The following is a 27724-nucleotide window of genomic DNA, read 5'->3' on the forward strand; positions in this document are numbered from 1 at the left end:
ACTTTGTATGGCCGAAGTTTACTTTCAACATATTTAATTTCAGAGAGAATTGCTTGACTTTCCTTAGAAAAGTACGGCCCCAAAGTAAAGTACAGGGTAAGACGTGTAACTGTTACTTTATACGCATAATTTATGTTTTTGAGAACATAATATTATTAAATTATGTTATATTTCCATAAAAAAAAACATATTATATAATAATAACATTATTATTTTATATCAAAAATGAAATGTTTAGAAAAAAAAACATTATGTAGGAAGATTATAGTAGAAATATCAAAAACCGGTAGACACCGCAAAATTCGTCAGAAAAATATTATAATAATGTTAAAAGACAAACGAAACCATGCAACGATCAACACATCAACAAAAAAATGTTACTCGACATGACGTTTCGATCTATAACCCAACCATATTAAAATGTGTTTCTGTTCTAGGAAATTGGTTTAGCTTCTTGGTTTAAAATGAAGGCCTACACAATTTATACGCATAGTCATGTAAAGTTTACTTTGAGACCAAAGTCATGATTATCGGCTCCTTAGCCTTTACTAAGTAAAGTATAGTTTCTGGAAAGTAAAGATGAGCTTGACACGACTAAGAAATATATTTTTGGTTGAAAGTAGATCTTTCCATCAAAGTAAAGTTAAAGTGCGATCTATGAATCTCGGCCTTAGTACTAAGTATTATGTATTCTGTGGTATAACTATGTTTTTGTATACCTACCTAATATTCAAATAAATGTTTATGTAACTCTCTACCACTGAAACTTTTACGCTTCAGTGACCAAAAAGCATAACCATTTTAAACGGCTACCTAATTTAAGGACATTTGGAACAAGTAAAGCATATTGTTCATCTCCAGAATTGTACGGAACGACACCGCTGCGTGCCGTATCTGCCATTCTTGAAGCGTGCCACCGATTTAGATGATAATACGCTTCTCTAACTTAGATACCCATTTCAAAGTTATTCTTACACGTTTAGGAATAAATTATATTTTTGAAACATTTTTCTTTGCTGGCAACAAGTGAAGGGAATAATTTTTTGTTCTTTAACTTTTTATGAAGCGTTTTCTTTTAGAATTAGGAATGGTTCTTAAATTTATGGTGGATTTGAACCGATACCAAAATATAGGGAGGTGTAACATGTCTATTTAATATTTTATTTATTTATTTAAAAAAACACAGTTCTCACAAGAACAAGATTTGTTCCCATTCACATGAAGTTAATTTTACTTTATAAATGAACTGAAAGAAATAACTTCTCAAAAGCGCTTGAAAAAGTTGAAAAAAGTTTTGATTTAAAAATTTTTCCTCTGCATTTATATCTTCCAGCTATATATTTAAGCAAATAGCAATATCCTCCCAGGAGATTGAGAAAATTTGCACTATCACTCAATCCAGTCCATACCCTTATAGGATATACATTAAATTTGTAAATATTCACATAACGACCTCTTCGGCTTAACGATTAGGGACTAACAAGGAAAGGGCATGGACTACTCCCTCGGGACTGACCTTTGTAACATCGTTGTTGGCGTCCACACAAACAACAAAAACAACAAAATCCGGGTAATTTAAATAGTAATAACGTGTTAGCCTTAAAGAACAATATTGCTTGGCAATAAATGCCATCATGTAAGGGTTGATCAATCGGTTTGTAGGTTAGTTCATTCAGTTTTATTTCTATGTAAGGCATGATTCTCGTACTTTATAGATATTTCCGTAGCCTGCCCATAACTTTATTAAATCTATAATTATACATACCTAAATATCTCCTACTAGATGCCAAACACAATACAATCAATGCTTTGTTTTATTATTTCTTTAAACTTAACATTTTGATACTGTCTTTTACACTGTATACCCTGACCAAATACAAAGCAATATCTCGTGTAAAAGATACAACGAAAATTCAAATAGACAAATAAAAGCAACGTTGAATCGGCAACATCAATCTGCGGTTTGCGGAAATCACATATTGCACGATGTTTCTGCAAATAATATTATTTTTCCGCGTATTATGCTTTATGATACCTAAATGGATGTTACCATTACAAGGAATAGCTTCTTATCTTATTATATTCACTGAGAATATTTTGCCTAGCCTATATAAATATGCGAAAATAAATCATATCATAATAATTCATAATCATGTGGGCTTTTCTCTCCTTTATTTTATTGAAATACTTTGGTTCATACTATGTTAATGTACATATTACATTAAAGATCGTTATTTAATTCCACTGTAATACATTATTTCATAAACTAATACCTATGTATCTATCCAACCATAGTTTTATTTTTTTAAATCATGTATTCGCTATTTGTAACAATAGCTCAATTTAGTGTCCACTGAAAATCATCGTCAGATTTTGCTATAGGATTTCCTATGCACTGCACATTTTGTAGTATGTAACTTTATACGTGATAAAAAGAAATGTCACTGTGAATGTCCCTTTTTGGGGAAAACAATGCGTTAACAAACTTTATTGTATACTTATTTAATACTTTATAATATATTGTTGGGTACCTAAAATAAGGTAAGTAAGGTAGGCCTTTCTATATCAATTGATAGGACTTGTTAAAAAGATTTATTTGCAAGTCTATTGTCTTCGGTTAACCCAGCTTAAGCTGATTGATTAACACAACCTTAAATTACGTAAACTTCCAACTCCTGAAGACACGTTGCTCCAACAAACGATTAAACGATTAAATCCATTGTTGAATCGCTTAATCTCGGTTTAATTGAATGTGAACTACGATCGTTGGGAATGCACTTCATGCTTTACATATTGGATAAGCGTTTCTTGTCCGAAATTAGACGCTGTGAATACTAAAACTTGAATACCTACTTGGATTAAAAAACGGTAGTTGTAATTTGTTGTTGTTGAGAAGAAGAATTTTTATATTTTAAGATATAACATAGTTACGCATATTCTGCTATATTTTTTTTTTCTATAATTTTCATTTCGTACGAAAATTTTATTAAAATACTTCATTTATTTTAATAAAGAGCCATCTATATCTAATGCAGTTAAATCGTTGCCTAAAAATTTGATACAAGAAATAATTTCAAGCGTAACTGACTGGGTCCACTGCGGTAGTCCTTATTTACACAACAACTAAATTCACAATCATATAGATACAAACCGCAAATAGTTTCTGTGGACACAATCTGTCATTTGTTATTCACAGACCCCAAAACCCTTTGGGATTAGAAATCGCGTACAACTTGCAAAAGTCTACGAACTCAATGAACACCGGTCCGCAACACTTTGATGTTCAATTCAACATTAGAAATGAAATTCAAAAAAACTCAATCTCTCGCATTATACCATCAAAGAAGTGTGAATTTAAATAAAGCTAAAATCGTATCCCTTTTTGTTTTCATGAATAATTTATCTTCCTACCCCTCTCGTCGCTGCAATCGACATATCTTATTTCGTTTGACTCCCTTCTTTTGAACTGAATAGCAATAAAAACGTTAAAAAACAACTATTTCCATTCTTGGGACTTTTGAAAAATTCCCACGAATCGGCACTGAAGAAAGCGTATTGAATTTAGGTCAATTGGGTTGTAAAATGTGGAAACAGTTCCGGTAAATAGCTTTAAAAATAATAATTAACATTTATTTGCGAACTCATCAGTTTATTTGCGAACTCAGGTTTAGAAAAAGTCACCATTTGTTCTTTTATTTATAATCAAAAAAGTAGATCCTTTAATAAAATTTTTAAAATCGTTTACTCTCCATCGTCATGAGACGTAATGACATGATATATTTATATATAAGTATTTAAGAGTATTTATATTTATGACAAAACATCTCGATGGCTATACAGTTCACATAGTACCTACTTAGGTATATTGTGAAAGGGATACAGGCTCATTGATCGTTTAACAATGGAAAGGAAGAATAACAATGATAACGAAATTGTTCAGACAACTTAATAATTTTATACCCATATATATATTATATAATTTTATACGTTATTAAAATATTTTATAATCAAAATTAGCCAAATTGGTCCATCCATTCTGGAGTTTTAGAGAGACATTGATTTTCATTGTTACAGATTAATAAACCAGACTTATCAGTAAAAATAGTAAGTACCTTTAGCTTTCGTTTAAGATTGGAAATTAGGTGGTTTAGTACCTATAATTTTCCTTTTCGTAAGTATAATAAATGTCTTCATAAGTTAGATGATAACACTACAAAACGTGTATGAATTTCTAAATAGAATAACAACTAAAACACATAAATACAGGCAATGCTAATCCACATGTGCGCTCAACTTCACTAGTATCAACAATCTAGTCGCTTTTCCCATTTCCCCAAGCCCTGGAGCATATCGTTTCTGAACACATTTCTGAACATGCCTATATACCTACTGCAAAAGTCCTCGTACCTACTTACTTAGACATTAGACATTTTGGTACGGGAGCTAGCAACGGTTGAAAACAAATAATTTTAGAATAGTTGGTTTTTTGATATACTAATTTTACCTATAGATTGCCTTTTTATTCTCTTCTTATTTCACCTATAGATTGCCTTTTTATAAGAATGTCGTGTTAGTGTGTTACTAAAATGAAATTTATTTGAAAGCTATCTACTTGTAAAATCTATTGATATTTTATATTTAGTATGGACCATTTATACTTATGATAAAACACAGAAATACTTATTAAACAATTAAAAAATTTATACGATTTTTTAAAGCTAAGATACTACGAAACTATGGAAATCTAGTTCTTTTTCTTTGTGGTTGGACTGCGCTGAGAAATGACAGTGACAACTGACAATACTGTCAACTTCAGTTCGTCCCAAGTTCGTCCAAATAAAAATTATTTTATCTTGAACGCATTCATAAATGTAAAACGACTTAGAAAACGACAGTAGTGTAAGTGAATGTCAATTTTTATTTCTATTTTTATATTCTGTAGTTTCCTCCGATTCCAATGCTTTGTAGAAACAATTATTAAAGATTGCTTATTCATAGATAAGAACAATACATATTTGTAGTAAAGTACTCACGACTACGTAAGTTTCGGCCTTGTATTATAACCCCAGTGCGGTAAATCATTCTAGTTTAATGAAACTATATTATTGACATAGATATAATTATGAAAAGAGCAATCGAAAAATGTTGGCGTGATTCTGCTTCGCTTATAGTGCTTGCTAAGCGAAATTTAGATGCGTTACCGAGAAACAGTGCGGATGGATGTAACTATGATATCTTGTTGCAGACTCGAACGCATAACGCTTCTTTCTCGAATAGTGTAGTGTTTCCGGGTGGTGTCTCCGAGGAGGCCGACGCCGATGACCACTGGCTACCACTTTTCACCTCCTTTGGGTATACACAACGGGATTTTGAAGCGCTTCACAGACCTGACGCACCAACAAACCTCATATTTGAAAACAATCCCGTGCGAAGGTATTTATCTCGCTTATGTCAACATAAGAACTTTTCCCATTTGTGATGGAAATATTTACTCATTTTTAATGATTGATTCAAATTTTGTCAAATGTTTAATAATAAATGTTCAATTTGTAATCGACCTTGAAATCAATTTTATTGCTTTTTTATTATATTTAGGCACGTAGCGTTACGAATTTGTGCTATACGAGAGACATTTGAAGAGCTTGGGTTACTAATTTGTAGTTCAGATCACAAAAATAACAAAGCTGCTGCTTGGAGTACAGTTCGCACTGATATAGATACTGATTATTGGCAATTAAAGGTAAGTGTTAGTAATATGTATAAAATAAACATAAAAGACATAAAGACATATACTGCACATGATATGTATCAGTATAAATATCTTTGATATGCTGATAATTTTTATCTTCACCTACTATGCAGCTGCAGCTGCTATTTGCTGCTTCTGCATTTACCTTGCTCTTATTTTACTTTTTTATTGCCTATAAAACATTGGCAGCATTTGATTATCGGCAAAAAGTTTGTCTAGTCAGTAGTTGCAGTCATATGCTATTATGAGACTAATGACGAGGTGATATTTGAAACTATCTGCTGGAATATGAATTGATTGTTCAAGTAAGACATTGTAAACCATAGATTAATTTTAATGTGTGTTTTGTAGAGTATGTAGAACTAGTTTGCTTAATCTATGTTAATGATAGGATTTGGTTAGAGCTTTTGGAATTAATATACCACACTGTAGGTTGGATTTTTCTATAAATTTGTGTATATAAAATGTATCTTTAACTATATTCTTTACTTTCAAAATTGTATTAAAATTAATATAATAAGTGTTATAAACCCTTTATTCATCACAATACCATTTTTACATACACTTCATATTTACAGATCAGTGAAAATCCATCAGAGTTATTGAACCTATGTAAGGCATACAATTGTTATCCAGATATTTGGTCCTTACACTATTGGAGTAACTGGCTTTCCCCTGCCTCGTTACCAAAACGTTTTGATACTGCGTTCTTTGTGACGGCCGTTGAAAATAAAATAACTGATATTAGTAGCAATAGCGAAGTAGTCAAAGTTGAAGTGAGTGTTTCAAATATTAAGACGCTTTTATTAACTACATCTTTATTTTTGTATGTAACTGACTCGTTTAACCCCTTGTCACACTTTAAACAGAGGGATTTAATTCAAACTTTGTACACTTATCAAGCATCAGTAACAATATTTCATGAGTTTTTTTTTACTGTTTTCTGGACTAGGTAATGTTAGTATATTATTGCATTATTTCCTACTAGCGGTACGCTCCGGCTTCGCCGGTGGTACATCTTTCGCAGAAAAGGGTAGCCTATGTTCTTTCTCAGGGTCTAAAGATTGTGCCAAATTTCATCAAAATCGGTCCAGTAGTTTATGCGTGAAAATCATACACACATACAAACCTTTCCTCTTTATAATATTAGTATAGATTTACTACTCCTTTTGACTCCAAAGTAGAAAAAGTTTTCTCTAAACATCTTGGCATTCAAGAATTGTGTAATTGTTATGATAGTAATCATAGAAAAATATAAATTTTGTTTATTTTATACAAAACCAGTTTTGATTTGAAAATGATAAGTTATTTAAAATTCAATTTACTCAGAAATTTATGCTTATCTCAATATATGTAGATGTTTAACATACTCTTTGAAGTGCGTGACTCTAAAGAAGAAAACAAAACATTTTGTATTTTACTTCATTCTTAAATAACTTGAAATGTAATTGTAGATTATTATTTCATGTTTGTGCATAAGCAAGAAATATTAAACTACAGAAAAACAGTTATTGATGCAGGGATAAATGAACATACCTATTTGTCTGGATGCAATAGTACACTATCTTTTTTAAATCTTTTGTATTTAAAAATATTACCAGGAAATAAAAAAAAATATTTAATTAGAATTGATAAAATTTATTTTTTCTTTTTTATGGGATAGAAAAAATATGAACATATTTTTTTTATTTCAGTGGGCAAGCCCTATAGATATATTGGATAGAAATAGCAAAGGGGAACTACAACTACCTCCACCTCAAGGTTATGAGTTAAACCGATTCAGTCACTTTTTGGATATAGATAAATTGGTTAATTTTGCCAGAAATATAACCAATCAGGGTAATGAGCTTCTTTTCCCCATTCCTATACAAACTAAGGATGGCTGGATTTATCTCCTACCAGGTAAAAACATGCCATCCAATATATTTAATTTAAATTGTAAATATCCAGTTATAATTAAAATGTATGAGTATCAAACACATGTTATAAAAACACATTTTATTTTCAGGTGATCATCAATACCCAACAAATGTAGATTATAATGGAAAAATTATAAGAAAAGACAAGACAATAATTGAACTTCGCGACACAACCAAAGCTCTTCATCGTTTTGAAGCTATTGGGTCCAAAAGATACCTTGTTACACACAATTTTCAACCAAGAAACCACATCAATATGGGAAATCAGATTAAAGAAGTGAATATTAAATTTTCAAATAAAAACTAAATACTATTGCCTTAGCTCTCAGCCTTATTAGCAGTACAGATTGTGAAATATTATAGATATACACAGTAGCATTTTTGAATAAAAATGGCAGGTTCAGGTCACATGTGGCCAAACAGTCAAGATGACTATGAATTACTGGAGGTTATCGGCGTGGGGGCTACAGCGGTCGTACACGCTGCTTACTGCCGCCCGCGTTCCGAAAAATGCGCAATTAAACGTATCAACCTCGAAAAATGGAACACGTCTATGGATGAACTTCTCAAAGAAATCCAGGCTATGTCCAGCTGCAACCATGAGAATGTCGTAACGTACTATACAAGTTTCGTCGTGAGGGAGGAACTGTGGCTCGTTTTGAGACTCTTGGAAGGCGGCAGCTTACTTGACATCATCAAGCATAAAATGAGGATCTCAAACTGCAAGCATGGAGTTTTTGATGAAGCTACTATAGCCACCGTTCTAAAGGAGGTGCTGAAGGGTCTCGAATATTTCCACCAAAATGGACAAATCCATCGAGACATCAAAGCTGGTAATATTCTCCTGGGCGATGACGGAATAGTACAAATCGCTGATTTTGGAGTTTCCGCATGGCTGGCCACTGGAAGAGATATTTCGCGACAGAAAGTCCGCCATACTTTTGTGGGGACACCTTGCTGGATGGCACCTGAAGTGATGGAGCAAAATCATGGATATGATTTCAAAGCTGACATCTGGTCGTTCGGTATTACAGCGATAGAAATGGCGACAGGCACAGCCCCATACCACAAGTATCCTCCAATGAAAGTTTTGATGCTCACTTTGCAGAACGATCCGCCCACCTTGGACACCGGGGCAGAAGAAAAAGATCAATATAAAGCATACGGAAAAACTTTCCGGAAGATGATTTCAGAATGCCTTCAAAAAGATCCAACAAAGAGGCCATCTGCCCCAGAGCTGTTAAAGCATTCATTCTTTAAAAAGGCGAAAGATCGCAAATATCTCGTACAAACGCTCGTCACGATCGGGCCCAGTATGGAGACTCGCGTCCACAAGGCCAGTAAAAGGCAGCCGGGCACATCAGGACGATTACATCGCATGGAAACCGGCGAATGGGTTTGGGAAAGCGAAGAGGACGATGACGATGAAGACGGCGAAACCGGCAGCGACCGCCCGATGAACCAGTTGCTGCGGGCCGATTCATCCGACAGCGAAAGTGACAGTGAATCGCGCGCCGGTTTCACTATCGGCTCAGTGGAAGCGGAGGAAGCTCCCCTAATTAATCTCGTCCTAAGAATGAGGAATGCACGCAAAGAACTCAATGACATTCGCTTTGAGTTCGCTCCTGGCAAGGATTCCGCTGATGGCATAGCCACAGAGCTGGTTGGCGCCGGTCTGGTGGCCGCCAAGGACTCGGCGACGATCGCACAGCAACTGCAGATCCTGGTGGACGCGCACATATTCCCGAGCGGGTCTCCGGCGCCGCGCACGCTGACCTTCCGCCTGGACTCCGCCGACCCGACCGAACCCGCCGACGAGAAGGGCCTCATTGGCTTCGCACAGATTTCCATCGTCGACTGAATCCATCTTTCTACCTCCCCTATGGACAATAATGTTGTGAACTCGAGTATTTTATATTAAAACTTTCCACAGTGCGTTTAACCCGCGTCGAGCACTTTTGCTATTTACTTGTTGACGAAGCGTGAGAGCACAAAAGGTAATCGTTACTAAGTCGCGAGTTGGCTTCCAAATTATCTTAATCACTGTTGTATCGCGTGTATATGGTATATGAATAGGTGCAACGTTGCGCGCCATTTTAGTTCGTAGTCGTTTAATCTTAAGCGCTATATTATTACTATGTTATTACTTATTACGCTGTGTTCTGTGTACCTACGTATTTATGGGTAAAATGGAATCCTTTAGTTTATGTCGTTTATAGCTCAAGCGAAGTAATTATTGATAAGAATGATGAATTTATACGATTTTACATATTATATTATATTCTTTCGTGTTTATTTCGCTGAAGTGGATATGAAACACTGTAATTGATTTTATTGTTTGTATAAATGTATCGCTCAAAATCATCCCTAAAATGGAGATATAATCTATGATTGATTAATTTATTTAAAACTATTTTAATATGTAACTTTAAACGTGTATTTAGGTATTATATAAAAAAGTAATCTATGGAACTAAAACAAAAATAAGGCTCAGATTAATAAAATGTTACGAACTAACATGAAAATCGACATAAGGGGTTACATTTAATATAATTTCGTTGTTGTCAGCCTGTGTCAAGTTATGATAAATTAAAAAAAGACATATCCAAAAGTCAATCTTCATTCACATTATTATAAGGATCGCTTTTCATTGTAATGCATTGTATATAAAGTTGTCATGGGATTATTGTAAAATATTGGTGAAACATTAGGCCTAAGAAAAATCAATTGATTTTTAATACAGATTAAAAGTAGAGATAGGCAATTAATAAAAAAGCGCAAGAGGAGCGAACAAAGTAATCGTACTAAAGCTGCATTTTTATAATTGTATTATTTAAATGCTCCCTGCAATATCAATGATTTAGAATTTTGCAATAATCCCGCGACAAAGTATAAGTTAATAATAAGCATAACTTATCATAACCTTTTAGGTACTGACATTTAATCATCATATAAATAAATTAAATATTTCGTTTTGTATATAGGTGAAATTTCAATGACGAAACCCCATACGTGCCATATTTAGTTTGTCTAAATATGATAACAAATCATTTAATCTTGGTGCCTAACACTTCATTATATTTTTATATTATATATTACAAGATCATTGCAGTGTTCAATCAGACGGATATATTCATTCAAATAATTTTTACGTTGTTATTGTATTTGTTTGTTGCTTATTTTGGAATTATTTTTTAAATAATAAAAACATGGAACAGAATCGGCAGGATGTTTTATTGAGACTTCTATTTTTCAAAATTTATATTGACTATATTTTTAATTACATACAATTTGTGCTTATATTAGATACACGCCAATTATACAAACCAATTATCCGAATTTCAAAGCCAGTACACAATACATTAATTACTCCATATATTTCGTAGTTGTTAGAGACGAATTTATAAAGCATTTCCTTCATTTGAAAAACGAATTCATTCCAACAAAAACGGTTTCGACTTCTAAAATATTCTTACATCACACACGGAAATACCTAACTAGTTTTACTATGTCTTATTAACACGTTCAGTGGATAATTTAAATTGTTACCATTCTCATTAAAATGAATTCGTATAGGAATGGAGGATCTTCTTATTCGTACTTTGCTTTTCCTTATTCTAAATGCCATATGAACAAACAAAACTGGAAAAATGTAATCGTCTACATTAAAAAAATGCAAAATGGACGCATTCCGGATAGTGCAATGGAGCGAAACGTTAGTGATTTATAAAGACAATTTTTATCCATTTCACGTACATCCAAAAAATACAAGCAATTCTATAAAATACAACAGGCTTAATCCTAAATACTGGAGCTGTAAAAGTTGTAAAAGCAGTATAAATACAAAAATAACGTTTTTACAGGTACAAAATTAATGTTGGTCCACAGAATGAAATAAATACGCTATGGCAACACAGAATACTTCTAACGCGTTCGAACAACGCGAATTCGACCCTATTACGTAACAACAACATACATTATACAACAATACTAACCTTTCGATTGACCTTTGCAGTTAACATATTGAATTGTTACTCGCATCTTCAATTTACAGTAATTACTCTGATTGTACGGGCGCTGCGTTTTCACAACACATCCTTGAATGACTAGAATTTTACACAAGTGACAATTTTTGTACTAAACAATATGTACTTGGTTCACATCTTAAAGAATTTTTTTTTACATATTTTAATCTTCAATCTATCTTGTTCACGAACTTTTTAACAGTTAAAGAGCAAAGTTCAAATATAATTTCTAACAAATATGAAATCAAAATTGTTGTTATGTTACTGTTGGATACAATTTTAGTAGGTAAAATAAAAAAAATACTATATGATCTGATTAAGTACTCATTAGAAGTTTAAAGTTCCATTTGAATTATCAATTTGGATTCAAATTTAAATGTATGCTCTGCTTGTATAAATAACTTTAACAACATCGTTCTAAAAAAAGGCTAACAAAAAAATATGTCAAATAAATAATTTTCAAATAAATAATTTAAATGCCTATTTTAGACTTGTACTAATGGATAAGGTAATTGAATTCTTGAGGGCATTAAAAAGACACATACATTAATTTGTACTTTCCTTAAAAATAAATATTAATTGTTAATCGAATTAGCAAAAGCATACGAGTATTTTAGAAAAGATCCATTAGTTTTATCATTTATTCTTTTACTAAGCATTCAGATTAAAACAAAGTTGTCCCATAATATGATTTCATTATTAAATTCAGTGAATGCCCAGATTTGTTGCGTTTATTTGTCAATGTATTTCAATATAGTATAAGATCCCACCGCAGGATTAGTGCGTTCAAATTTTGACTGGCAACCTAGTCGATTTATATTCTTTTAATTATAAATATACATAAAAGTTTGGTTTATAGCAAAAAAACTGTGAACGCACTAATCCTGCTCTGGGATCTTAGACTAATAATATCATTCATCATAACACATTGAAAATATGTATATGTTATATTTTCAATTCGATTTATGAAAGGACAGGTAGATTTCCAATTCCTAAAATGTTAGCATATAAGTACTCACGATTGTAACAGGTTTCATAATATTCTTAAATCGACTTATTATTTACATGTGACTAGGCAAGGTGTAGACTTAATCTAACGCTACAAGGCAGTAGTGAAAATTCAAAATATGCGTGCTTCTTATAAATGCTAATACATATTTGAAAAATATAAAAAAGAGTTTGTCGAAACTTATAAAATATCGTGATTTAAATGGATTGAATACAATTTTTGTCAAAATATATTAACAACAAATAAACGTATAAAAATTAATATTAACATTTTGTACTAACATATTTAAAAATTAATAATTTAAATGCAACAACAGACAATAATTGACATCATAAAAATTCAATTAAATTATGATTACTTAATTTGAAGTACATAGTGAAAGTTTCGTAGTTTTCATACAAAAAATAAACCGACTTGAAAAACATAAGCTGCACTCAAAAGCTTAAAAATAATATTATTAATTATTATTAACCACATCGGTGCCCATTCGAACTAAACAATATAATACTTATTAAATTGGTTCACAATTGCGAAAATATTATTAGACAATACACAACAAATACATACAGATGAACAAAGAACCCCTTCCTTTTGTTTTTGGGAGTCGGTTAATAAATAAACAGTTATTCAAACAAATTAAATTGCTCCTTATCTTACTACGTAGTTATATTGCTTTCAATTAGTAGGTATAATACAAAATTTTCAATTGTAGTACATATATATAAACATATCATTTAATATATTAGATCTCTTAGGAAACAAAAAGTCAATATCAAAGTAATTTTACAGACAAAAATAAAACAACGTAGCTCAATCAATACAAAGTATGAGAGAGCAATTAAAATTTATTTCTTGGAATGAAATGTTAATAAATAATGTAAATAAATAAAACGATTATATAAATACTATTAATAAAATTAATAACAGGTACCTTAAATACTTAATTAAATTATAAATAAATAAAAAGGCGGTTAAAAGTGGAATGTTAGCAGATAATATAAATATTTATAATAAGTTAAAAACATAAACTTATTCACATAATATATATATGTATATTTGTGCGTGAGTTATTAAGCATTACTCGCTAAAAGGCGTCCATAAATACTTTAAAATTATAACATAACAAAATTAGCGTTATTCATTTCAAAGTTCTTAATTATTATTAATCATATTTTCACATGTGGTTATTTGTTTTCTTTATTTTTCTAACAAATCTAATACAAAATAAAGTGTGCTTTTATTTCTGTGTGATTCTAGAAAAATTCAAATCGAATTTTTACAACATGTATTTACAAAAGAGCTGTTAACAGTTGTAGTTACATCATATTTTCTTGTTACTCTGTACATATTAGTGTCTTCCTTTGTTAAATGTACAATAATCCCAATGGTGAGTTCTTTTCATATAACTTTCACACTCTAGTTGCAATCAAATTGTTATTAAAAGCAGTGTTATCTATCAATGTTAATACGTATGAATCATATTATTATACTATAAATAGATTCATCAAGGTCTTATCAAACAGATAGCTTTAACTTTCTCACCAAAAATTGGCAAATCATAAATATGCCCACCAGTTTGTCAAGCCCTTTTCCAAATAAAAAATATATTAGCTTTCGTGTGACAAAATGTTTATCTATAACCTAGAAAAGGTGCATTATTAACCTTAGTTTATGCGAAGCAATTTTAGTTCTATATACAAAACGTATATAAATACAATCCGGGTACTTCCCTAAAACGTGTCGAAAAATTTGACACATCAGAATTGACACGACTATCGGCTGACTAAGGGGATTTCAACTAATTGGCGCTATTCACTCTTAGGCCAACTAATTATATGGGCTTATCAATATTTTTCATACCTTTACGTACAAATATCATGATTGGAAGTAATTTCGAGATTTTTCTGCAATGTAGAGCACAATCTTACTTCTTACTATGATCATCGAAAATTAACGTTCAATTAATATAAATGCATAAAAAATATTGATAAGCTATAGGGCCCGTGAAAGGTAGAAACACTCGATTTTTACTCAATTTTTCATCGTTAAGAAATATTTTTATTTATCATTTTGCCTTACAATTATCCTATATTATTATAGTTATACGAAAAACAAGAAATTATTCTCCACCATATCAGAAACGACGATGAATGCTCTGCTTAAAAACAATATAAATATTTCACAAAACGCACGTTATTATTCCGTTTTTTGCCGAACTAACGACCCTAATGTTAGGTTTTTTCGAAATAAAAATAATAGTGAGCCTCTTGTGAAATATATTTGAATTCCTGATCAGGCAACCGAACCTGAGCGGCTAAATAAATAATAATCGGAGAAATAAATATTAACCGGTAATTAAAAATCGAAAATTTTCACCTCCCACTCGTAAACTTAACAAGATAGCGCACAACACCCACGCGCAAAGCTAATGCGAATCAAAAAAGCTCGACCACTTTTTTCTTCAGGTACTCCTTGAGCGGCGCGTAATAGTGATGCCTCAGCGAGACAATTTCCGGTTTCCGTTTCAACGGCCTGAATAGCGGCCAATCCGTTTCGAAGATGAACAGCATTGCTAGAGCGAGAGAGAGCCATACGAACAAGAAGGATGGAACGAAAGCGCGTAGTAAGCTGAAAGGTCTGGGTGGGGGTTGTAATGCGGGCGGCCGCCAGTCGTCCGCCGGCTGCGACGCGTGCGACACGTGCGTCACGTGGGTTGTCGCACCCGATTCGGTTGATGAGTGCTCGAACGAGTCGCGCGTATACTCCGCGCATACTGTGGAAAAAAATATTATTATGCAATAATTATTCGTAAGTGGCCCCTTCGTATAGATCGTTACAGTAATAGTTATTTATGCAAAAATCTAAATGCTTATATTGTGTCGATTTACCGTCAACTAATTGCTTGGACATGGTCTTAAACAAGTATTATCTCGACCAATTCCGTACCACGAACTGCAATTATTATCCCTTACCGCTCTTGTCGTCGCGCCGCAGGTGGTCCGCGCACGCGAGCGCGATGTCGACTGCCGGCCCGCTGAGCAGGCAGCCCCCCTCGCACAGGTCCCCCGCGCCCCCCGCACCCGCACCCGCACCCCCGCCCTCCCCCGCGCCGCTCTCTTCTAGCGGCGCGCTGTGTGTAGACCGCGGGAGGCTGCTGTAACCTGTAACAAGAACATTGAAAGTATTATTGGACTCACAATAATCAATGAAACAAATGTTTGCATAATATAAATTGCATAAATTAAATAAATAAATAATGCATCTGCCCGATATGATTATGACGATTAAAATTTTCTTCTAAAAGAAAACTAACTGAATAAATAAATGTTCGAGGTTAAGTTTTAGCCCCACTTGGGGAAACGGGACTTCACTTTTTATACTCACAATCATGCTCAAAATTTGTCTCGAGTCGAGGCAAAACTCGACCTACACGTTTATTAGGCAGATTTTTCTGGTGAGCGTATTGGAGCATAACAATGGATTTTGAACGTTACTGCGAGGCAATAAGATGTTAATTTGAATGAAAGTTTTATTTATCAAAAATAAATATATATTTATTATTCATTCATTCATTCATTTGGATCTATAAATAAAATACGAACCGAAATCTCCAGTCATCGGTGTGGAAGGCGTAGCTGGTACACTCGATGCTTTCCGCCTACCTCCAGTGCTTGAACCCTCGTCCTGTTGGCAATATAAGCAAGAATAACTATGAGTTTACTAAACAATATAAAATATTATTTTTAACACATTATAATTTTATTATTTAGATTTTTTTTTTTTTAATTTTAGAGATGTACAATAGTGAAATTCATAGTTTTAAAAAATAAGCTTTAGAAAATGAAGCAGGAACATTTACATTTACAGAAACATTTTTTGTACTCAATATGCATGCATATTGAGTACAAAAAATGAGAAAACAATGATGTATATGTATAACTCCGTTATTAATCATTACAACTATATGTATTCCTAAATATGTTTACACTATGTATTATGTATCCTATCTATAAATATAACATAAATAAAATGATTTTTTTTTCTAATTACCCTACAATATACATACCTGCGAAACCCTAGGAGCAAGTAGTCCGTCCCTCTCCAATATCTCCCTTTCAGTCCGACCCACGTATTTGAACTTTGTACCCCAAGAGAACAAGCCCCCACCCGAGTATACACACGCGTCTGATGATGATGGTAAACTGAAATAAAAATATAAACAATTTTTTTTTACTAGATTAAAAATATATATTTTTAGGGTATTATTGATTTTGAATTTAAAACATACTGGAAGGTTCAATAAACTTTGAGTAGGTATATAATTATACTGTCTATATATTTCCTTTTTTCAAATGAGATTTAGACAAATTTAAAAAATAAGTTAATAAAAATGATAATTACTAGAGATGCACCGAATATTCGGTTCCTATCCGGTATCCGGCTTATACGGCCCTTTTTTACTATCCGGCCGGATACCGGATGGTAATGTACTATCAGGCCGGATACCGGATAGTAAAATTGGTAGATTTTATAAATAGAATCGAAATAAAGACAGTTGAAGCTGTTTATTATTTTTAACGAAATTTTTTTTCACTGACACGATAAAAGTGTCTCTACCAAGAACTGTGACCGCGCGAACGTTCACTACGAAACAAGTCAAAACCTGCACTTCACAGGCGGCGTGCCGGTGCGCGACACGCACCTACGAAACTCAAAATGCCGTCGGCCGAATATTCGGCGGCCGGATACCGAACATTCGGCTGGTGGTCAGGCCGAACATCCGGTATCCGGTATCTGGCCAAACAACTATTCGTTGCATCTCTAATAATTACACATTGCCCAAAATAAACATAATATTATTACATATTATTTCACTTACGTAAAAAACAACATTTGTTCTATCGCACAACACCACACATGTCGACACGCGGCGCCACTTGGACATTTAAATCCAACTGTGTGCTTCTTCTGAAATATAAAAATGTTAAACATTGTCTAAAAAAGATTTATATTTAATCTCACTAATTTTAATATAGAAGAAATGCGTTTATTCAAAAAATATAAAGTATTATATTCATAGTACATATTTGAATAAATATACAAAAAAAACATCACAAAACAATTTTTCTTATGTGTAATTGTTGAAAATACCTCAGGATAGTTAAGGTGAACAATGAACATGCGCCCTTCGAAGTTAATCTTATGCACCTCGGACCACTTGAAGTGGTGCGTCTTCCGACTGCCTTGGAATGTGAGAATACCACAATGATTGATCCCCAAGTACAGTTGATTGCCTCTGTGGTCCTAAAAAGACAATACAAATATATAAAAAGACGTGTGGCACTCGGGGACTGCCGCGGTAAAGCTATTGCATAGCATGCCTTCAAGCCACACCTCCGAGGCCGTCGGAGTGGGGAGCGTGAGGTTTTTCGTTACGGAATTTCTCGATTCGGTCCCCGCGCTCAAGGCCCGCGATAGAAGCTATGCAATAGCTTAAAAATCATACACGATTTGAACCCGCGTCTTTCGCCATACCGTGGTGACGCCAGACCTCTCGACCCCGCGTGATCCCGACAGAGCAATCGAATTTATTCTACTGTATCGGTTTTATTTGGATGCGACACCCCACTTGGCAATATTTCTAGATGTTTATTACAGTTATACAAGGTGGATTTTTGGACAGGTAAGGGCAATTACCTTATGGCTTAACCATTACAGCTACAGGAAAACGTTCCTAGGAGACCGTAACAAGATATCCTGAATTCGATTCACAGATTTTGGAAAAAATTACATATTTGGTAGTATTTTTTTTAACGTAGTTACGATACAACGTTTTTATACGACCTTATTTATATTATAAGCATGTTAAAATGCTGTATTCTCCAGGATAAAAAACATGCTTTGTGCATTTCTTCAATTTCATAACTTCAGCATCAGCATGATGTAATATTGATAAATAGGGTTGACATTATTAACTTCTGGTGACAAACAAAGAAACATTAATTACATTAACATTTTATATATTTCATGCAAAATTAAATAGTGTTCAAATAGATAACACAGCATTTATCAATATGAATAAACAATTTCGTATACTATCTTCATTTTTAATTAATGTCAATAGGTCATCTGTATAATCTGCAAATGCAACAAATTTCGGAGTAAACAACTTTCTATTTGTAGAAGATAATATGTTACTTAACTGTACCATATAACATATTATAAAATCGTTAAATTTACTACAATGTATAAGGTTGCAATATTACTTGTAGAATCTCCATAACTTGAATACTATCTGAAAATATCATCGAAATTAGTTCAGCTAATTTCAGATCGTCTGAAAGAACACAGAGTTGAATCTCTTAATAATAAAATTTTGAATTCTTATTTGGTATCTCAACAATCCCTACATTTTTTTTTAAGCGCAATACACATTGAGCCCGCCGGGCCGCCGACAAAGCCCGGCGACACAACCCGGCGGCCTGTATGAAAAGAATCATGTCGGCAACATGCGCCCGCGCGTGACCCGCCGACATGTTGGCGGCTTGGGTACGCCTGCGCTCAGTTGCCCGGCGATTTTCCGACTTGTAATAAGTGAAGCCGCCAACTAGACCGCCGACAAAAAGTTGCCGACATATGTCGGCGGCCCGGCGGGCTCAATGTGTATTGCGCTTAAACATTTTTACCTTTAAACCCTCCAAATTATAACTTCTCACCTTTGAGCATCTCACCTTTACTGGATGTGGATCCACGCCATATGTGTCGAGTTGGCAAGCGATCTTGAGAAATGTCCTCTCCGCCTCTTGTGTGGACATGCCCTTAACACCGCCCGTCCCTCCCGGCGTTCCCTCCACTGGCTCTCTATGTAACTCCTGAATATATTTTTAGTTTATAATATAGGGTGGAAATGATGAATGGGCCCTGGAGGGATGGTACTTAAAATACTGGAGATGAAAGGCAACAGCTCTTTATTTTAAATTTATTTTCTGATTCTTTCAACTACTATGAACCTGTCAATAGTGGAAATGTTTCTGTGTAAAGCCGGAAGTCCAAAAAAAATTGATGATCTAGAATAGCATTATTCTCTGCAAAGCAGATGCATTCTGAATAATAAAAGCATTTCAAATCTCTTGGAGAGGATCTACAAAATGACACCTCATGGTTTGCCAGGTTTATGTATCATCTCGATGTTTGAAAATTTTTAGAACTGTGGAAAATGCAATATAATGGGCGGTCAGGAAAACTATAAGCTAACCATTGCATTAAATTTTCTATAATAAAAATCAATCAGTTCTTTTCAGTTTCTGTACAATATACAATACACATTAATGCAATACAATAATATCAAACATTTAGACAGCTCGAGCAGTGAATAACCAACCGCTTGAGCAGTCCGTGTATGTCACTCAGACATTAACTGCTCGAGCTGCCCGTGTTTGGCCGGGCTTATAGATAATATATCTTTATTCCTCACCTGTATCCTAGCTTCAATAGCATCAGTTTGTCTGAGCAGTAGTCGCATTTCAGTCACATAATTACCGACATGTATACTGGGATCGTAATCACCAAGTTCAACTGAAAAGATGTATTATATAAACATTTGAAATGATTAAAAACTGTACAATTTCTACTACTGTAATGTGTATCTATTACTGTATTTCATGTTTGTATTCAACAAAAGACTGAAGAGTGTCCCTTGTGTGATTATAAATTATAATACAAAGTAGATTTAAATCAGACAAAGGATTTTTATAATCTTTTAAGTGTATATTTAAACAAGCTGTTATAGTGCAATGGACATTGATCACTAAAGCGGCTTGACGGAACACAGTGGGGTTTTAGTCGGTAAGAATCCGACATAACCCACGGCTCCTTCACCGGGGGCCGTGGGTATCTTTGGAAGATTTCCCCACTATAAAAAAAAAAAAAAAAGGTAGGTGGATGATGAATTTTAATGATTCTTTTCATACTTTTCAATTTTTTTCCTTTTAAGTACTTGCTACAAGTTCAGATACTTGAATCAACAGTAAAATTGTTAAATATTTCTTTATCAAGCATAAATCCTTGTTTATTTTTTTTTTATTCAATCTATTTGCAATAATTGAGTATAACACAATTACAATAATAATTCAATAATAACTCACTTTGTATTATTAGCGCTCCAAGCATAGCAGCTTCATTTGATGTGCAATAAAGTCTCCCATGAAGCAGATCTCGTTTAAGTTGCAAGTAAATTTGGAACCGTGTAACATCTTCCTTAAGTAGCAATGGATTTGGAGGGTAGAATTTAACACGAAAACTGAATAATATTGGTGATGCATCTAGAAAAATAACAAGAACATTCAAAATACACAATCAAATTCCATAATAGCTTTCTATTTTTAATCTCAAATTAATTATCTAATTAAGATTATAGAACCCACCTTTAACTTGTTTCAGTATTAATTTAGCTAAGTGGAGCCAATGCTGTAAAAAGAAGACATCATAATTAGACAACATTATAATATAGCCTTTTATTCCTAAACATAGGGTTACAAGAGGTCCCTAAGTTTGGTGTGCCTTTTGGCATAGGCCTTTTATATAGGCAATTTTTTCATAGGCAATTAGACAACATTAAGTTAACAATTAATATGCATTTTTACAAAAATTGACTTACCCGTTGACCATTAGCGTCTACATATCGTAGCCCAAAATAATCCGTTTCAGACAGATTTAGTTGCTGGCAGACATGTTCCAAGAGAAATTTGCCTTTATAGCTAGGCTAAAAAATTAAGTCACAGTTAAATAATATACCGTTTGCACGGAATTCACTGTTAAAGTAGCTAAGAACCGTATTAAATCCATTGAAGTATTATTCTACACAATAATTACGCAAATATCTAAAATAAGTAGTCAAAGTACACTTACATGAAATTCACACTCTAATATTTCTGTATCTTCTAATAATCTCACAGTACATTTATAAACTATGTTACTATCTCCCCGGCTTTTAAACATACTGATTTCGAACTATAAAGCTTTGCAGTCAATATTATTAAAAGGACATAATTAAATAACAACTAAAATAACCCTCATAAATTCACGAGCAGAGACGAAACTATTAAACCAATAATTAAATGTGTGTCACTCGATATAATATTACTTGCTAGATTAATCATATATTACATATTTATTTTCTTAGAATTAGATTTTCATTTACCATTTTTACATTTCGCTTCATTAATTTATTTTTTTAATCTGTCAAAATTCAAATGTCAATATTACATCAGTACATTCCACAGATATTTAAAATATTGAAATTACATACAGATCACATCAATTATTAAAATGAATAAACACTGTGAATATAGGTACGTCATGTGGTGGAAATTTTCAATGGGAGGAAACTTGGATGAAAAGTACTGAAAATACAAGGAAAATACTGTACATAGCAAATTTTGCTGAAAGGAAACATTCCTTTATTTTAAGAAATAGAACCTCATTTAATTATTTTCAAAAATTCTCTCGCTAAAACTGGAAATCGATCTAGCTAAAAATTAAAACTTGTTATTTCAGTCTCCAAATCGACACAAATAATGATTAAATAAATTTTTCATTTCTCTTGCTTTTATATCTTACCTCTAATATTTGCTCTTAGGCCGCGTTTCCACCTGCAAGAAAACTTCCGCGAGAAATGTCCGACAGTCTGTCTGACAGCAACTTGCGAGTCTACTTGCAGGACGCAGGTGGATAGGCGGCCTTAGACATAGAACATTTTTATTGTGGATTTCTTGTAGTACATATGTATTAGAAGTAAAACAATTAATAATAAAGGCAAAAAATAATTTCTTAAGCACCGAAAAATTTTTAAGACGTTCTTTCATAAAATATGTGTTCTTCTTACTTTAAAATTTTTCCTCAAAAAGAATCATCTAAGAAGAATATTATGTTTGTTATTTTTCTTGGTTAAATTCAAAATTATTATTTAATGATTGCAAATGTCAACCAATGAAGCTGTTTTCTTATCTAAGTCTTATCTAAAATTCGTCTCTCATAAACACAGCTCATAAACAACGATTAATAAAACATCTTCAGATGTTACTTTGGTTCGAATAATAAAATTTAATATTATAAAGAGGAAAACTTTGTTTGTTTGATTCTAATGAATAGGCTCATAAACTACTGGACTGATTTTAAAAATTCTTTCACCATTCGAAAGCTTTATCCACGAGTAATGTAGGCTATATATTATCACGCTAAGACCAACAGGAGCGGAGCCACGCGGGCGAAACCGCGCGGCACAGCTAGTATTTAATATTTTACGGATAATGTGTTATAGAAAAACGATTGTAAGACCTATTTTTAACATTATTTGGTTTGAAGAGTTTTTAATATTTAGTTAGTAGGTAAATAAATTAATTTTTCCATCATCTTAAGTTGAAATAGGTTGTTCCATAATTTATTATAATGCTTTATTTGCCTAAAACCTTAATTGCTTATTATTATAAAAACACTAGTTTTACACTGGTTGCATATTATTATAACTTCTATTATGAATTAAATAGGTAATAATATGTTCAATCATTTTTACCTCAAGATATTTTAAAGTACTAGCTTTCGGCCCGTGTATTCGCCCGCTTTCTCTAAAACCTAATAAATTATAAACTAAAACCTTTCTTTTTAATAACTCTATCTATTAAAAAAACAGCATCAAAATCAGTTATGTAGTTCTAAAGATTTATGAATACATATTACATACTTTTCTGTATGACACGGGAAGCGACTTTGCGATACACTATGTAGTTATAATAAATTAAGCTAATCAATAAATAACTTTATATGTGTAACGAAATACTATTCCATTTATAATGTCATCAAATCTGAAATACAGGTATATTTTCTTTATCAGGGAGTAAATAAAATCTTCTCTGTATTTTTTATTATAGCAACTTTAAAGCACAACATTAAACTACTAAACGAAAAGAAAGGATGTGAGACCACATTACAGTAATGTTGCTATTTGAGAATAGCCCGAATATTGAGTAGATTTAATTTTTATTGGATTTAATAATTAATAAAAATGTAAAGATAAATTATTCGTAAGTAGGTAGCTATCTTCTTAGTATATTAAAATGAATCGAAAAATGTGTTGGTAAGCTCTTAACTCAAGTACGGCTGTCTTATTACTTTTTCATTCCATGAAGTTCGAGGATGGTTCTTATGGAGAGGAAACGTAAACATATACCACGGGCGAATCCAGGGTTGTCCGCTAGTATGGCATGAATTACATATTATTATCCGGATTCAATTTTATTACCCTCCCGGTAACATGCACACCCCGGTATGGAAATGAATACCCACCCCTAAAACATATTTTTTCAAACAAAAAGTACCTAGCCTGTAAGTTGAATCTCACATTGGTATATCTTTTCAAAATATAGCAATGGTTTTACGTGACATGTTACAAAAAGACAAACTGACTATCAGATAAAAACAACTTATCATCATTTTCAGTTCAAAGCTTAGCGTTTTCACGACGCTGCGCTGGACCGGCACATCTGTCGGGCCGGTAAAATTGTCCGAAAGTCTCGTGGATGTAGAATTTATTTATAGCTATTCACATTATCTTGAGTCAAGCATTTTCATTTTCAAAACACCGAGAGCTACATTCTTCTGTATAGTTAAATAATAGTTGTTTGAAATTAAAAATTAAGCTTCAGCATTTTCTCGTATAATGTTTTTTTTTTTGTTATATACTAAGTATATTTACTAATATTATAAAGCTGAAGAGTTTGTTTGTTTGAACACGCTAATCTGAAGAACTACTTTGGTCCGATTTGAAAAATTCTATCAGTGTTGGATAGCCCATTTATTGAGGAAGGCTATATTATATCATCACGGTAAGACCAACAGAAGCGAAGCCAAGTAGGTAAAACCGAGGAGCGCAGCTAGTCCATAATATGAATTTAAAAAAAAAGTCGTCAGAAAAATCTCGACATGTGTTATTTATTTATTTATTTTTTTCTTTTACAAGTATTTGTATTTGTTTCTCTATATTTAATTAATAATTTCTATGATTGGAATCACATAAGTACCATTAATTCGTAAAATCTAATAAGTATAAGATCAAGCATACTTATTATACATTAACGTGTTTTTCAACAATAAAGTTTTGTTGAATTTCCTATTCGAAATTATCTGATATGATTCCTTATTTCTGAAAATTTAAGACAGTTTAAGTTATTAAATTATTAGTTCATTGAATTATTTTAAAATACTACTAACAGTACGATCTTTATTATTCTGTTCTTAGTCTCAATTATGGTATGGGTAATTAAAAATTTATGTATGACAACACACGTATCCGGAAATGACTCCTTTCCTCTCCTTCCAGCCGAGTGAAAATCCATTTCTCGTCCATTCTGTTGGAGTCTTTCTCGGATAATACACGCTATCCGTGGTGAGTGTCGGGAAAAATAGTTAAGTGCAGTGAAAATCTCTCAAGTGATTATATTTCAAATCACCTTAAGTATTTAAGTGTTAGTAATAATTTTTTATGTTTTGATGTAGAATAGGTTACAATTTGAAATTATTTTGTGTTTCCATTGTGATTTGATATTATGGTGTAATTGGTATAGTTGATCAGATTCTAATTGATATGTTAGCTTAACTAGTATTTCTATAATCGTTTTTAGATCTGCATTTGTTTTAATTAAATTAATCTGCATTCTAATTTCAAAATTGTGTGTGCTTACGCGTCCGAAAAGTGACCGGCACATGTCACCACGTGGTTGTGAATCACCTTGTTTTTCCAGTTCTCAATAGAAGTATGATTGAAATTTATGCATGATAACTGAAGTAATAAGTTAAGACAATAATTTTTACGTTTTTTCATATTTCATTTTTCATCGTAATGGCTGACGTCCATTGTTAAAATGTCAAGATAGGGCGAGGCGGCCATGCGGCCGCCATATTGATCGCCGCGTATTCATTCACGAGTCCGACCTTGCTAAGGTCCATCACAAGTACTTAATTGTTTTTAAATAAATAAGTTCAATTTGATTTTTTTTCAATTTCAGACAAACCAAAAATGGGCAAGGAAAAGATTCACATTAACATTGTCGTCATTGGACACGTCGACTCCGGCAAGTCCACCACCACCGGTCACTTGATTTACAAATGTGGTGGTATCGACAAACGTACCATCGAGAAGTTCGAGAAGGAGGCCCAGGAAATGGGTAAGGGTTCCTTCAAATACGCCTGGGTGTTGGACAAACTGAAGGCTGAGCGTGAACGTGGTATCACCATCGACATCGCTCTGTGGAAGTTCGAGACCAGCAAATACTACGTCACCATCATCGACGCTCCCGGACACAGAGATTTCATCAAGAACATGATCACAGGAACCTCACAGGCCGATTGCGCCGTACTCATCGTCGCCGCCGGTACCGGTGAGTTCGAAGCTGGTATCTCAAAGAACGGACAGACCCGTGAGCACGCCCTTCTCGCCTTCACACTTGGTGTCAAGCAGCTGATTGTGGGTGTCAACAAAATGGACTCCACTGAGCCTCCCTACAGCGAGTCTCGTTTCGAGGAAATCAAGAAAGAAGTATCTTCATACATCAAGAAGATCGGTTACAACCCAGCTGCTGTCGCTTTCGTGCCCATTTCTGGATGGCATGGAGACAACATGCTGGAGCCATCCACCAAGATGCCCTGGTTCAAGGGATGGTTGGTTGAGCGTAAGGAGGGCAAGGCTGAGGGCAAATGCCTGATTGAGGCTCTCGACGCCATCCTGCCCCCTGCTCGTCCCACAGACAAGCCCCTCCGTCTGCCCCTGCAGGACGTATACAAAATTGGTGGTATCGGAACAGTGCCCGTGGGCCGTGTTGAAACTGGTGTCCTTAAGCCAGGTACAATTGTTGTCTTCGCTCCCGCTAACATCACCACTGAAGTTAAGTCCGTGGAGATGCACCACGAAGCTCTCCAAGAGGCTGTGCCCGGTGACAATGTAGGTTTCAACGTCAAGAACGTGTCCGTTAAGGAATTGCGTCGTGGTTATGTTGCTGGTGACTCAAAGAACAACCCACCCAAGGGAGCTGCCGACTTCACCGCACAAGTTATTGTATTGAACCACCCTGGTCAGATCTCCAATGGATACACACCTGTACTCGATTGCCACACAGCCCATATTGCCTGCAAATTCGCAGAAATCAAAGAAAAGGTTGACCGTCGTACTGGTAAATCCACTGAAGACAACCCTAAATCCATCAAGTCTGGTGATGCCGCTATCGTCAACCTCGTGCCCTCCAAGCCTCTGTGTGTGGAGTCCTTCCAGGAGTTCCCTCCTCTTGGTCGTTTCGCTGTCCGTGACATGAGACAAACCGTGGCCGTAGGAGTCATCAAGGCTGTCAACTACAAGGAAGCTGGTGGTGGCAAGGTCACCAAGGCTGCCGAGAAGGCCACCAAGGGCAAGAAGTAGCTATCATTGTTAACAGCACAATTCTTTATCCAGTTGCGATACTTCATACACCGCAAGGTGTTCCGAAGGAAAGAAAGGCTACCGACTCATTCCTTTTCTATATTTTTTACAAGGCTTATACTGTAACATTATTTTATAATTTATAAGGTTTATTATACATATATCTGAGATATTTTGTTACGACTTCCAACTAATGTAAATTCATAGAATAAAGTAGCCTCAAAAATATTATTGTATTTTCATTGTGCATTCCTTTTATAAATTCCTCTACATTGGATTCAGAATGTCACTATTGTTTTCCAATCAGTTATTTAATTGGTATTTTAAAATCAGTAGATTCCATATGTATATTTTTAATTTAATAATTTTTGTAAATTAAATGACAACTAATATAATTATGTTAATGATTTCTAGCCACTCTTGCACTGGCTCTAGTAAGTTTCTATGTAATTTTTCGTTGAAAATGTACCTAACATTTGTACCAATTTCAAATAAAGCTATAAGTAGGTACCTACCTATCTATAGATCAACATCCCCGAAAGGTAGGTACCTTTCGGGGGA

The 27724-nt window shown here is 33.7% G+C and overlaps 4 protein-coding genes across 6 annotated transcripts; 3 read left to right on the plus strand and 1 right to left on the minus strand.

The window, feature by feature from the left end:
• Positions 1–5079: 5079 nt before the first annotated feature.
• On the plus strand, positions 5080–7975 carry LOC123690760 (acyl-coenzyme A diphosphatase NUDT19). 2 transcript variants are annotated; one of them, XM_045634881.1, is made up of 5 exons: positions 5080–5433; positions 5596–5740; positions 6328–6525; positions 7444–7651; positions 7758–7975. In XM_045634881.1, the coding sequence occupies exons 1-5, from the start codon at positions 5123–5125 to the stop codon at positions 7973–7975; spliced, it is 1080 nt and encodes a 359-aa protein (XP_045490837.1). In that variant the 5' UTR covers positions 5080–5122. The 2 variants fall into 2 exon arrangements, with proteins under 2 accessions (XP_045490837.1, XP_045490913.1); XM_045634957.1 differs by having other exon boundaries at positions 5662–5740.
• Positions 7976–8059: 84 nt separating this feature from the next.
• On the plus strand, positions 8060–10888 carry LOC123706456 (STE20/SPS1-related proline-alanine-rich protein kinase). Its single transcript, XM_045655781.1, has one exon. The coding sequence runs from the start codon at positions 8060–8062 to the stop codon at positions 9527–9529; it is 1470 nt and encodes a 489-aa protein (XP_045511737.1). The 3' UTR covers positions 9530–10888.
• A 2521-nt stretch (positions 10889–13409) lies between these two features.
• LOC123706370 (FERM domain-containing protein 5) lies at positions 13410–21921 on the minus strand. The gene is made up of 12 exons (XM_045655659.1): positions 21610–21921; positions 21359–21463; positions 21126–21168; positions 20847–21023; positions 20177–20277; positions 19434–19574; positions 17854–18006; positions 17582–17670; positions 16769–16904; positions 16305–16386; positions 15675–15863; positions 13410–15475 (listed from the first exon to the last, which is right to left on the minus strand). The coding sequence occupies exons 1-12, from the start codon at positions 21697–21699 to the stop codon at positions 15138–15140; spliced, it is 1644 nt and encodes a 547-aa protein (XP_045511615.1). The 5' UTR covers positions 21700–21921; the 3' UTR covers positions 13410–15137.
• A 3109-nt stretch (positions 21922–25030) lies between these two features.
• Positions 25031–27391, plus strand: LOC123702112 (elongation factor 1-alpha). Of its 2 annotated transcripts, none has more exons than XM_045649798.1 (2): positions 25031–25141; positions 25761–27391. In XM_045649798.1, the coding sequence occupies exon 2, from the start codon at positions 25772–25774 to the stop codon at positions 27161–27163; it is 1392 nt and encodes a 463-aa protein (XP_045505754.1). In that variant the 5' UTR covers positions 25031–25141; positions 25761–25771; the 3' UTR covers positions 27164–27391. The 2 variants fall into 2 exon arrangements, with proteins under 2 accessions (XP_045505754.1, XP_045505826.1); XM_045649870.1 differs by having other exon boundaries at positions 25089–25220.
• The last annotated feature ends 333 nt before the right edge of the window (positions 27392–27724 follow it).

This window comes from Colias croceus, chromosome 1 (assembly GCF_905220415.1).
Source record: "Colias croceus chromosome 1, ilColCroc2.1".
Lineage (NCBI taxonomy): Eukaryota > Metazoa > Arthropoda > Insecta > Lepidoptera > Pieridae > Colias > Colias croceus.

Excerpts from the sequence above, each read along its gene's own strand:
- LOC123706370 (XM_045655659.1), bottom strand. The coding sequence starts at position 21,699 with ATGTTTAAAAGCCGGGGAGATAGTAACATAGTTTATAAATGTACTGTG. Across the intron at positions 18,007-19,433 it reads TGGATCCACATCCAGTAAAG|GACCACAGAGGCAATCAACT; the intron begins GTGAGATGCTCA and ends TTGTCTTTTTAG. Across the intron at positions 16,387-16,768 it reads TTGCTCCTAGGGTTTCGCAG|GACGAGGGTTCAAGCACTGG; the intron begins GTATGTATATTG and ends TATTGCCAACAG.
- LOC123706456 (XM_045655781.1), top strand. The coding sequence starts at position 8,060 with ATGGCAGGTTCAGGTCACATGTGGCCAAACAGTCAAGATGACTATGAA.
- LOC123690760 (XM_045634881.1), top strand. The coding sequence starts at position 5,123 with ATGAAAAGAGCAATCGAAAAATGTTGGCGTGATTCTGCTTCGCTTATA. Across the intron at positions 5,434-5,595 it reads GAAAACAATCCCGTGCGAAG|GCACGTAGCGTTACGAATTT; the intron begins GTATTTATCTCG and ends TATTATATTTAG. Across the intron at positions 5,741-6,327 it reads CTGATTATTGGCAATTAAAG|ATCAGTGAAAATCCATCAGA; the intron begins GTAAGTGTTAGT and ends TCATATTTACAG.
- LOC123702112 (XM_045649798.1), top strand. The coding sequence starts at position 25,772 with ATGGGCAAGGAAAAGATTCACATTAACATTGTCGTCATTGGACACGTC.